Genomic DNA, 13,576 nt, shown 5'->3' with positions numbered 1-13,576 from the left:
AAGTGGAACAAAACAGCATGACACAGCCAACAAAGCTCGAAATGTATGTAACTTCCTCAATATTATGCTTCACTAGCTTTCTTTGTGTGAGATATGCGTCCATATATGTATATGGATGAATGGCCCAGTGAGGAATTTAGCTGAGCGCTAAATGAAGTGACTTATGCCAGGCAAATTTAATATGTGGTTTTCACAGACTAAAGTGGCAGTAGAAGGGGGGTGCTACATTGTTGCCCTAAGGCAGGGTGATAAAGAAGAGCAACAGTGGGGAAAGAATGAAAGCTTTGTGTAGCTAAAATTAAAAAGCCTAAAAAGTGTAGCCTTAAAGAAAATTGCTAAACATCTTTTAGTTGACAGATATATATACACATAACACACCTGCTATACAGCATCATGACATATAGGAGAGACGGAGAAGCCGAAGATGAAATCACCTAAAAGATTTTGAAACTCCATTATGGGACACAAACTGTGATTAGTTTCAGTGGTGAACTCTTCTTGTACATCCCAAGCAACTTACCTGTGGGTGATACAGAAAAGTTGTGCTACAAAAAAATAAGCAGAGAATATGCACATACAAGAAGCTACTGTGCAAATAAATATGGCAATTTTTCCTTAAGGCCTAGATTTATCCATCCACACATGTATTGATTCGTCTTTTTGGGCCTTTCATAAAGATCAAGGCATCCAGGCGGTGAATCCTGGGTGCTGACGCCGGCACACAATTACTGCAGGCCTCACTGATTGCATTTACCAGATTAAGCACTTTGTAAACATTTGATAACATTCAAAGAAGGGGATCGGTTGTCCCAAATAGAATTACTGGCAGATGCAAGTCATCTGACAGGAATAGTTCTAATTTCTAGTATAGATTGTTTTCATGCAGAATTCTAACATGATAATTAAATCTGCTGTTCTAAGCCCCTTCTCAAGTCAAGTCACATGGTCCCATTAGTCATTTAGCAAGTCCTTTGCTGGGCTATTGAGAGCCGCAGGATTCCAGGGCAAGGTTCCTGACTGCCAAATGACAATTTGCCACCGCGCTTTGATGATTTTATTATGTGTTTAAATAATACAAATAGCCTGATTCCCTACAAGTTCCTGCACTTAATAGAAGACTGCTCAACTGGGAACAACATGAAGAACACCCAGCACATGGCCATTAGCAGCCATTCACAAAGTTACACCATAAAGTTTTTTCATACCAAGGCTTGAGAGTGGAACAAAGTTAGCTTTGAGAAACGATGCAGGATAATATAGAATCATGCACCCCGGAAATTCTTGTGAACATTTCTTTATTTATTTGTTTATGGTAACACTTTATTTTAGGGGTTTTTAACTAGTTGCTTATTAACATGCATATTAATAGAATATTGGCTATGTATTAGTATTTATTAAGCACATATTAATGCCTTATACTGCACAACCTTATTCTACATTCTTAATCCTACCCAATACCTAAACTTAACAACTAACTTACTATTAATAAGCAGTAATTTAGGAGTTTATTGAGGGAAAAGTCGTAGTTAGTTTATATGTGTTCCCTATACTAAAGTGTTACCTTATTTATTTTTCTGTTAAACTAGAACTAAAGACCTATACATTTACACTTCATTCTAAGGTTTCTACATTTTACATTTTATTTCCCATTTTGGCCAACAGATGGCACATAATAGTAAATCAGTCATGATCTGTGAGTGTGGTATTGCATGCAACATTAGTGAGCTGTTTCCATTCACCTAACAAAAAAATAAAACAAAACAGAAGTTTTAAAGTTTTTTTTTTTTTTTTTCTCAGGGATGCAGTTCTACAAAGAACAAAAGGTGGACAGTTTTCCTCAGGTTAGCAATGTATACAATGAGTTTTTCCTTTGGACTCCAATTCAATATTGACAGGGCTGAGAAAGATCCTCATGGATGACATCATCTGTTGGCTGAAAATCCATCTTATGATTTTGGACTTGTTGTTAATCGGGTGTGACATAGGCAATTAAAATTCCAAACAATGCAATTAACTTACAGGATTTATGTGTAAAGTTTAAAATACATGTTGTCATAGAAATATTATCCAGACCTCATTGCCAATTTTAGGGCTCATATAATGCACCTTATTAATAATTGTCTAAATTCAATGCATTATACATTATTCAGCAAATAACAGATCAATAGTTGTCAGCAAAAATGTGTTATATTGTACATCCTGTACACAGAAATATGTAGTACCACATTGGTGGTTCTTTGTTTATATTTACATTATACACTTCTAAATGGATGAATGGTTTAAAAAGTATATATAAAAAAGTAATATATCCACAAGATCATTAGCAGGTGCACTGTCTTGTGGATGACAGTTTCTCTGTAAAGGCAAAGTCGATCAACAGCTCTTGTACAGCACTCTATGAACATAATGTGATTGATTGACTGGAGAGCAAAATACAAACCTTTACATAGTTGAACCAAATATTTCTACGACACCAATTGAATATTCTATAAGTATTTATAGAAACATTCTAGCATGACGAATACTAAGATAATTACGTGAATGAATTACACAGCATGACACGTTGAGAAAATGTCGTCACGTCTTCAGACATTACGTTCAATATTTAGATATAAATGTCTAAAAACCGTTCAAATATACAGCATTAATTTCAGGGGTAATAAATAAATGAACAATATATGACAAACTTAAAGAACATCAGACCCTACGTCTTCTTTTGAAGGCAGACCCTTTGCAAAGCAGTCATAATTACATTCGCGGGGGACTTGTGATCTTTTTAATTATTCTGCTCTTCATTTCTGTCCCACCATTCAAAATGCTCGAAACCCCATCTTTATAACCCCAGAAGGCTATAAATTATCCAACTTTGAGATGAGGGCGACAAGCAGATCTCTTTCATTTGCTGGCAAGAGATGTGCAGGGGATAATTGAATGGACCGTTCTCTGGCGAGAAAAAAGAAAGTACACTTGTTATCTTGTGAACTCTCAACATATAAGATAGGAATCTAGTGAATGTCAGCATGAAAGATGGAATTAACAAGAGATCTTTTTATTGTTCTGGAAGGTCATTAGGCAGCCAATTGGGTAATTATGGAAATGCTCTGAATGTTTTCCCCCTTCCGTTACAGGATCTGAGACCCTTCAATCAGCCAATCTCGTGGGAAAGTTCAGCCATAACTGCAAGTGTACCAGCAAAATCAAATTAGCCAAAGATATTTCATTAGTATTTATAGCCGGAGGCATTTGTTGAAGAGAGAAGTTGTGAGACTCAAATGGAAGAATTATTATCTAATGACAAGGGTCATAGCCCACCTATAAGACATACACTTGAGTAGACTTAATGAATTGAAGCCATTGATTGCATCGACTCTGGACGTTTATTCGTGTTGGAAATACAGAGTTCAGTGAACAACATCATAATACACAACAACGCTGTGGTTTGCAGCAACTAATTTTAATAGCCCATCAGTCTGGATAGTAGCCTACAATTCACGATGTCATGCAGTATATGGAATTACTTTTTTTTTTTTTTTTTTTTTTGAGGAACATCAGGATGGAAACATTTGGCGTATAGTTCTTCAATAATATCTCCATACAGCCTATGGATATTAGGCCTTTTTTTATTTAGGCCCTGTTTATCTAATTTGTCAGCTGCATTTAAAAAAAAATAAACTAATGGAAATCTTAAGTTTTATTGCTACAATAAATTAAGTAAAATCAGTTATAATGCAGTTATAAGTTCGTTGCACATTTTAGACTAGGCTACTTGAATGCCAAAGAAAACAGACCCGACACTGAACAATGTGCCTAAACTATGACGTAAGAATGATTAATTTGACTAAAACTAGACTATAAATGGGAATAGGAAATAATTACAGTGAAACTTCAAAAAATATACAATTATAGCGAATTACTCACGCAAGACTGTAGAACTAGGGAGCTCCCAAGTTATCATTGTGAAACCACACTCCATAACTCAGTCATTTCACGTGGTGGCGGTGATTTTCTCAACTGGAGATTCTGACTGAATAACAAGCATTAAGGTAATTAGCTCTAAAGCAGCGATGGGTAAAGTGAGTTAAGCATCGCTACTAACTGATTGAGATCAGGGGTCACAAAGATAACACTTAGCCTATCCGACAACAAATTGATTTAATGTGTAGAGCAAGTTCACATTTATAGGCTACTGATTAAAAACTTAAGACCCCTCTAACAGTAAGATTATTTTTTGTTGCTTTTGAAATATTGACTAATTAACAAATAATAACATTTAAGCCGCCTGGCCTTATACCCTTAAAGAACACACCAGCTTCCATATTGGTATGCCGTTTATCTTCAAAATTTGTTGTCAATATGAAAAGATACAAGTAGGCTTAAATCGGATGGTGGTTTGGAAATATTTAGGGCTATACCTCGCGGTGAGAGCAGAACATGGTTTTCAGAAAGAAAGGACACAGCGAGATGTGAAAAAGAGGGATGTTGGACGAACTTGGGTTACGCAGGAAGTTCGTGGTATTAAAACAAAACCCAAATAACACCCTCTCGTCGTGCTAATGTGCTACTTCAGTCGTCATCTAAATAACAATGAAACGTACAAACCGAGTAACATCACACATGCTTAACTGCTTGCATTGGCATGTTAATCTGGCTGAAGGCGTCATTTTTGCACCTATCCTCGATATCATGGACCAAAACCACATCACACATAGCCTACAGCAATATTAAAATATAATTTTGTAAAATTAACTAAAGAATGTCATTCGTTTGTAAATGTTTAGTAAAAATTATAATGCATACATAATGCATTCTTTAAATGAAGCCTATAGGCTACTAATCTAAAACCATGCAAGTAGGTAAGGATGCAGTTTTATTCCAGTGATTCACCGTACTGATAAACAACTGGCTGTATTGTGTTTTTAACAGCAATTAATACCAGAATTCATTGTTTAGGTTTGAGGAAATGAGTTAAAAAAAATTGTCACGGTTATTTACGTGCAGCCAGATTAATTCTGCTTTCAGTTGGAGAAAGAGAAAAATAACACAAATTAATAAAAAAATAAAATAATAGAAAACAAAAATAATAGCTTCAGGACATTAGCGCAAACAAGCATTATTTATTACACATTTGAATTAAGATATTTGATAAAACTGTGTTTTGTATGGAAAACAATTTGTTGTTCAGAAAAATGCCTATTTAAATAAAGTAAATATTTTACATCACAAAAATAAAGCAATTTTTACACAGAAATGTCAACATTAATAATTCCATGTTCATTTTCAAATGCATAGCCGTGGTGAGAAATTGTTTTTCTGATGAATTCATTCAGCAATGAAAATGTATTTCTCATTTGTCCATTCGCTTTCATTGTTTTTAAAGTAGTGTTTTGACATGCCGTTGTCATACTGTTTTGTATACCTAAGGAATTATGTTATGTTCAACTGAATTTGCGAAAAACTGGTTTGGCTGTAATGGTGAGAGCCTGCAGTATGATACCACAAAGGAGACTGTTAAAAATGAGCTGGATCATATTGTTTGACAGAAAGTTGCAGGTTGATAGAGTGGATTCTTCAAGAGGGTGAAAATGGTGAATTCAGAGAGAAAAACGGAGATCCTGCCTTCTGGTGGGTATAGCCTTGGGGAATCACGGTGTCGACCGTAGAAAATCCAATTAAGGATTGCATTTAAATGAAAAGTCATTTTTTAACCAGAGTATGACGTGGACACTTCCCTTTCTAGATGAGAGGAGCAGTTTTCCTGCAAATGGCTCCTTTTTATTAAATCTGACATGCTGATAATGCGGAGTTGATGTAAAATAATTGGCACAATAACCGTAATTAAAAGCGCGCTAACAAAGCCATTAATTTATTACAGTTGTACAAGCTTGCCCCCAACTGTGCTTACATAATAAAATTAGCCTACTACTACTACTACTACTACTACTACCAGTTTTGTAAAAGATGAGCCACTCACAAAATACATTCGATTACAACGAGGTACAAAGTCTTTATTTGATTTAGTTTATTATTATTATTATTATTAGCCAATTATTAAAAATATACATTACACATGATCAAACAATGTATATTTGTGTGCATATACAGGCAACATCAAATCAAGTTTGTCAATTTACGAGTCATGATAAAATGCAAATAAAAGACAGTTTACAAAAATCATTTTGGTATTAAAAACATTATTGCCAAGAATTATTCTCTATTTTATTTAGTAAGATCTTGACATTCAATATATGTGTACAGATAAGTCCGTGCAGCATTAATAGGCCTATACCCTTCAAATATATAGCACTAATGCGAGGCATCCTCATAGTTCAAGTTCAGTTTTCATCTGGGTTACATCCTTTTCTGCACATCCCCTCTTCCCTGAATGGACACATTTCCCATTACGCCCTTCAATTTTCCCTTCTATCTCTTTTATTTCAGCGATTTAATTAGGCATAAATTCGATCCTGCTTTGCTATTTGTGAGCTATTTGTTTCTGACCTTGCTGGGTAATCACATTCAGCCACTGTATCCGCACCGTCACCTGCTATGCCTGCGTCTCCTAATAGGTTCATGCTGGAAAGAGTTAGCTTATTATTCTAAAAGGTTTTGTCGGGTTAAGCCGTGCATGTGTGCTTAAATGTACATTTCATTAACAAACTGCGAAGGTATAAAGCCGGATTTATGGAGCTTCAAAAGATCACAGAGAGGACGAATTTCATCTCCTTTTGGGCGATATCATCCACGATGTCTTTCAGTGCGCACTGACTCGAGATATATGGTCTTTTACATTTTAAGCCGCTGACAAAACACTTCATCATTCTGCAAAATACAGCGCTTAAAAAAAAAAAAAAAAAAAAAAAAAAAAAAAAAACTCAAGCGAACAACCGGCCAAAACATGCATTTATATAAGCCTAAACAATAGCCTAATCACAATTAACCTTGATCTACAGCAAGTGGGCTCCTACAATATTATTTAAAATATATACGAAACTAACATATGAAAAAACTATTAATCAATTGCGTAATGAGCAGAAGAACAATTTTCCAAAGAAAATATTGGCTTTAGGCAGCGTAAGATGGTGCCTTGACTTCATCCTCTAAGTAGCCCGTATTGATAAACGGGACATCACACGGGCCACTGTCTGTTTGCCTGAGCACTTCAATACCATTAATACCAACATGATTCAATTAATCTCATTCATTCACCATGCAAAAACAGCTTCAAAGATGTAGCACAAGCATGCGTTCCTCGGAGAATTGAAAGGATGGTAAGCAGGCTAAAGGTAAAGGTCGAGGTGAAAGGTGGTGGCCTATTTGCAGATTAAATGTCATCCAACAAAAACAAGCATACTGAAAAATATATAATAGCCACTATTTAATGAGCTCCCTAATGAATTTTATACAAATAAAAGGTTTTCTAAAAAATAATAACAATAATATTTATTTATTATTATTAATTATAATAATCATAATGATTGTTATGAACATAATTTTGAGAGCTATTAACAAATTAGGCTATTTTGAGAGCAGCGCTGCAAAACCTGCACCAAAAAACAGAGATAAGCGATTCGCTGAAGAAATATCGAGCTTTACTATTTATATTCTAACAGTTTCGTAGTTCTGACCATTAAGAAAAAAAAATGATACAGCCTTTTTTTGTAAGCTCTAATAGAATGGTTGTGAGAATAATTGATTCGAGCGTCAATTACATCAGGCTTTATTTTCATTACAGCAGGGGCAGATATTCCAAGCTGTAGATCGATAAGACGTTATATTACTTGTGGTTAAATAAGTGATGAATCTAACCAGAGAACATTTTTTCTGTGCATCGACAAAAAAAAAAAAAAAAAAAAGGTACAATCACATCAATGTTTAATCTCTCAAATATTAGGTTATAAGAAACAAGAGCATTCAAGTACAAACCACAGATAAGTAGCCTATAATTAAACCTCGCAGCTCCCGTGAAGCACAAGGACACTGAGAAACATTTTCTCACACGATCCAGGAAATGTTAAAAGAGTTTACATATTCCCTCTCCGCTTTCTTTTTCTTGGGAATATCCCACATGCGTCGCTCACCTGTGCGCGTGTGAATGGCTCCTATGCATTTACCCGCGCGCTCATTTCCTACTTAATTCATATGTTAACACGAGCAATGATGAGGGTCGTTAGCACCTCTACAACGATCTTTATTTAGAGATTTCCATTGTTTTTGTACTTATTTCACACGTAACAAAAATCAGTGGTGCCGTCTACAGAAACACTCAAGCGAAGATTATATTTAATTCTCCAATGACTACAAAATAGCCTAATTTTATTATAAAAGTACAATATTTTAAACTGTTCGTTTAACCATGCAGTATTCGAGCACACAAATAAATGACAAGAGATTCAATTAACTTAGCTGTAGACGTTTTCGTTCAGCAGCTTTCAATATAGGCTAATTGGCCTAAGAAAAGTTAAGTTTGCGTTTAGCGCGGGCGAGTGAATGCACGTCAGCTCTGGAGATGATTTCAATCATGCAGGCCGATTTTCTCCCCTCCGCCACCGCTAAATGGTCTATGACGGACGAACAGAGGCGATGTTACTGTTGTTCCCTTTGTTGACAAATCCATGAAACAACTTCGGCTCAGCGGTATAACAGCGCGACCTCTGACGTCGGCGGGTCACGTGACGCGGCTGATAGTATATCTTTAAGTGAAAAGTAATCTATCAGACAGTCTTTAAAGCCTGCTTTTCAAAGCGTGTGTCATCTTGACTCCTTGGTCCAAAACCACGCTTAAGTTTCCAGGACATACAGTGGAAAGGAGAGGAGGTGTAGCCTACAGAAAGAAGCCTTTGGACTGGAGAAATATTTTCTAAAGTTGAAGTTTTCCTGGCAGGCCGGGACTGACCTGCATTTATAGCCACTGGTCGTCATCTGATCTGACCGCTGCTCTTACCTTGGGTTGCTCCAGCAGTAAAGTGAGCGGTGATGACCCTGTCTGGAGGCACCAGTGCCAGCAACATGTCCGGTCAGACCGTACTCACAGCTGACGATGTGGATATCGACGTGGTCGGGGAGGGCGACGAGGGGATGGAGCGGGACAGTGACTGCGAGAGCCAATGCATGCAGGACCGGGGAGATGAGGTGGAGGAAATCGAGGTGAAGGAGCGTAGCGACAGCCCATGCGAGAGCGGCGGCGAAGGAGAGTCCAAGGGGGATGCTCAGGAGAGCTCCTCCGGTACCATGCAAAGCAAGCCCAAGAGCAGTCTGGTGAAGCCGCCCTACTCGTACATCGCCCTCATCACCATGGCCATCCTCCAGAGCCCGCAGAAGAAGTTGACGCTCAGTGGGATCTGCGAGTTTATTAGCAACCGCTTCCCTTACTACCGGGAGAAGTTCCCGGCCTGGCAAAACTCCATTCGCCATAACTTGTCCCTCAACGACTGCTTCGTCAAGATCCCACGGGAACCGGGCAACCCGGGCAAAGGCAACTACTGGACCCTCGACCCCCAGTCGGAAGATATGTTCGACAACGGCAGCTTTCTGAGGAGGAGAAAACGCTTCAAGAGACACCAGCCGGACATTCTCAGGGACCAGACCGCCCTCATGATGCAGAGTTTTGGGGCATATAGCATTGGGAATCCTTACGGACGCCACTATGGAATTCACCCGGCCGCCTACTCGCACCCTGCAGCCGCTCTGCAGTACCCGTACATTCCCCCGGTGGGTCCGATGCTCCCTCCGGCGGTGCCTCTCTTGCCCTCCGCAGAACTGAACAGAAAAGCTTTTAACTCTCAACTAAGTCCAAGTCTCCAGTTACAACTGAACAGCCTGAGCACCGCGTCAATTATCAAATCGGAGCCGTCCAGTCGACCATCGTTCAGCATAGAAAACATTATCGGGGTCTCCAGCAGCTCTACGAGCGCACAGACTTTCCTGCGGCCGCCCGTGACAGTGCAGTCCGCCTTACTGAGCGCACAGTCCCTGTCCTTAACCCGGACATCAGCCATCGCGCCAATTCTCAGCGTCCCGTCAAATATCATCTCTGGACAGTTTTTACCGACAGCGTCCACAGCAGCGGTATCTAAATGGCCTTCTCAATGATAATCAGACAATTTTTTTTAGACATATATTTTAAAGACGATACAGCACGAACTATAGGCAGCACTGGACAATTCGTCCGCCCCAATGTAGCCATGTAAAGACTTTTGAGAAAAAAGAAAATTCATAATCAAAAAGGAATGCTTTCAGTACAGGTAATGTTTGTAAATATTTGTACAAAGAAATTAATTTACATGTTTTTCTTTCCTATTTCATTTCGTTGTTTAAACTTGAGTGAGCCTTATTTTTTCCATATTTTGTTTTCATCCTGAAAGAAGTGATTTCAAGAATAATGTTTTTCCCTTTGTTTTCCAGTATGAAATATTAAACTGTTCTTATTGAAAGACTGAAAAAGTATGTTTATAAAATTTAAATATATGTAATCTATGTAGCAATATTGTGTTGTAAATCAACTTCATTTGTTAATAAATATGAAAACAATCCAACGCATCTCAGACACAATTGATTTTATTAAATCAAACAGATTTTTTTCTAAAATTACAGGAATGCAACGATGACACGTGCAAACAAGCAGCCTACAGAAACAAATGCAAACGTAGGCTATTATGGTTTTAATTTACATTAACAAGCAGTTTCGTCTTAAACTATAAGAAATATTAAAACAATAAATAATTCATTAATCATGAGTGTTTAGCCTCATATTAAGATAAATGAGCTTATTTTGAGAGTTAATTTGTGAATAACACATTTTGAAAGAGTCAATTCAGCAGTTCTTTTTAAAATTTAATAATAGGATATTTTCATTCAAAATGATAAAACCCCAGTACGAACATTTAATTTTATCTAACGGTGATATTGTGAATACAACAAACCAATAATTTCAAAAGAACAGCTTCTCAGTTTCTGGTTGCAAAAACCATTTCAAAAACCATTTCAAACGCTTTTCAGTTATAGCCGTCTAAACTTACTAAGATAATCTACATAAATAATATATTAACAGCTAGTAAAACCAGATTAATATTTACAAATTAAACTTAGCACACTTAATTTTACAATTTTGACCATGTAGGTAACAAAAATAGCAACATTCTTTCCAAATAAAAAGGTCAATAGCTGTCGAGAAACTGCCGTATCCGTTTACAAGTGAAAATGAAGGCGCCTAAAAATGTTTAGGAAGACGTTCCTATTAAAGCAACACTCTTTCACAGTTGTGTCTAGCTAATCAGTTCTACTCAAACAGCAAATGGTAGATGGTGTGTGGCGCACAAGAGTTAGGGCTATATTTAAGTGATACCCATGGGAAACGAAAAAGAGTCCTCTTCTTGAATTCACTTTCAGACCAAAGACGCTGCTGAGACTGACCCTCTGAAAGGCACTAACGGGGGGCCTATTCCACAACTGTCTCCTTATTCCTTAAAATGGGATAAATATTTGTAAGCACATTGTTCTGATGCCTTCCTGTCACAGTGGACTTTGACAGCACATTCCTACAGTAATTTATAGCTGGATTTAGTTGGTAAAATACATTCATATTAGGTCGTCGCTATATGTTTTCGTTCTCTTCTCTCAGGAACGGTTATGATATTTACTAGCTTATATTCAAAAGCTAACAGCTGTCTCAGCTAATTCAGCTAAACTTTATTAAAGAATTTATCAAAGTTCATATCGAAACCAAAAATTGGACATTAAAAATTACACATGCAAATTATATAGTATTTAAAAACATCCGAAACGACGTTTAGAAAAAAAAAATACACTGACAAGATCATTCAGGTCACTCTGGCCTATATGAAATAACTTAAACGATAGAAATTCTCCATAATTATAGCACATTAGATGATGATGATGAGGGTTATGTCTTTCGTGTAGCCTAGACAGCGTCTACAAGAATAAATTACATCAAATAAACGACTGGTCTGCTAATGGGAGCAAATATCTCGATGCATCCTCAGTAACCGTGGTGGTCATACCTCAAAATAGGCTACTTGTTTCTTTGCATCTGTTGCGGGGATAATGATCGCACACGTGGATCAGTTAGATGTTATTTGTTTTGGACTAGAGATACTGTGAAATTGTTCAGATTCAACGGGTTTTAATGAGGGATCTATTTCGAGGACGGCTGGTGGGAAAGAGTTGACTCTTTAACGAGTGCAAGGTTAACACATCCCGCTTTATGCAAAGAGTCGCGAGACATAGGCCTATTTTGTAATAGGCTATAAAAAATAAATGAATAAAAATATTCTGGATACAAAAAGGAGACGTTACGCTACATATTTATAAATTATGTATGCAAAATTATGCAAGGTTTTCAGCAATACTGGCTACCTTCAGACTTTTGCTTGCCCTACATTATTCATTTACGTTCGGTCACGTAACATTTTGTTAACAGACTTCAGACGTTTAAGAGCAACTGTTTTAAAACTTGCTATTTTTCTTGGCGTGTGAAACTCAAAGGAAAACCCCTTGCTGAGCATTTTGAAAGTGACAAGTGGTCGGACGCATTTCTGGGTAAACTAAACAACGCTTTGACCTTTGTGGATCCACCTGCTCTTCGCGCGACACAGGTGTAGAGTTCCCGTGTTCCCACCGCACTATCGGCCGTTCCATGTCTTATGTCATGTTCATGCTTTTATATTAGATGTTACACTTAGAATTATTTCTCTAACATATGCCTAATTCTCTATGAAAACATATTAAATCATCCAATTTGTATTGGTTGCGCATCGAAAAGCAGAACAGCTTCTTTCGCACGTTGTTTTGAGATGAACATTTTTTTCTATCCTTTGACAATAAGCATATAGATGTTTAAACATTTTAAGAAGAAAACGAATGATTAGGCTAAATGTAAAAAAAAGAAAGAAAGTCAGCAAGCAAAAAACAACATCCAGAATCACTATACAAAAGCCGCATGCAGGGCATTGCTTATAGGGGACACTGACAAGCCCAGGTATCTCCTGGAGCACATCGCCAACAGTAAATGTGGATACAGTGGTTACTAAATATTTAAAGGGTGCAGAGACGAAGCAGTAAATGACAAAGATGGCAAACAGCGACATTAACATGTCATTGAGTGGTATGTGACTAATAGGCTCCTTATACTGTAATGAAAGTGTCATTGCAAATCAGCACTTGTCCATGGTTATTATTTATAAATATTTGATGTCCCTACAAAGAAGCTGTCATATCCAGCAGCTCTAAAAGTGGATGAAATGCTAATGATTACACCACTGCTCAGATAAGAGTTGAGGAACTCAAGGGCCAATTATTGTAAAAAGAGAGAGCAACAGCCACAATTCAGAATTGACTTATTATTGACAACGTTGCAAATGCTCTCTGACCTAAATTCAAATGACATCTAGAGGTCCAGGTAGGTCTACCGACGCTAACGTTAAGCAACATGAAACGTTTGATGGGTCCAAGGAAACTAATAAGCAAATTGCTTTCCATTTTTATGAAGTTATATTGGCTCTGATTGTCTAAACTAACTTTATTTTTTGTAACGATATTAAAATGTTTAGTTACCAAGGAA

The 13,576-nt window shown here is 37.2% G+C and overlaps 1 protein-coding gene across 1 annotated transcript; it reads left to right on the top strand.

Moving 5' to 3' along the window:
- The first annotated feature begins 8,751 nt into the window (after positions 1-8,751).
- Positions 8,752-10,476, top strand: foxd3 (forkhead box D3). The gene has a single exon (XM_067373871.1). The coding sequence runs from the start codon at positions 8,974-8,976 to the stop codon at positions 10,087-10,089; it is 1,116 nt and encodes a 371-aa protein (XP_067229972.1). The 5' UTR covers positions 8,752-8,973; the 3' UTR covers positions 10,090-10,476.
- The last annotated feature ends 3,100 nt before the right edge of the window (positions 10,477-13,576 follow it).

Source organism: Chanodichthys erythropterus, chromosome 21, assembly GCF_024489055.1.
Source record: "Chanodichthys erythropterus isolate Z2021 chromosome 21, ASM2448905v1, whole genome shotgun sequence".
NCBI lineage: Eukaryota > Metazoa > Chordata > Actinopteri > Cypriniformes > Xenocyprididae > Chanodichthys > Chanodichthys erythropterus.
The sequence above is the reverse complement of the archived record's forward strand: the minus strand, read 5'-3'. Positions and strand labels throughout refer to the sequence as shown.

What these genes read in the sequence shown, in the direction of transcription:
- foxd3 (XM_067373871.1), top strand. Translation starts at nt 8,974, where the DNA reads ATGACCCTGTCTGGAGGCACCAGTGCCAGCAACATGTCCGGTCAGACC.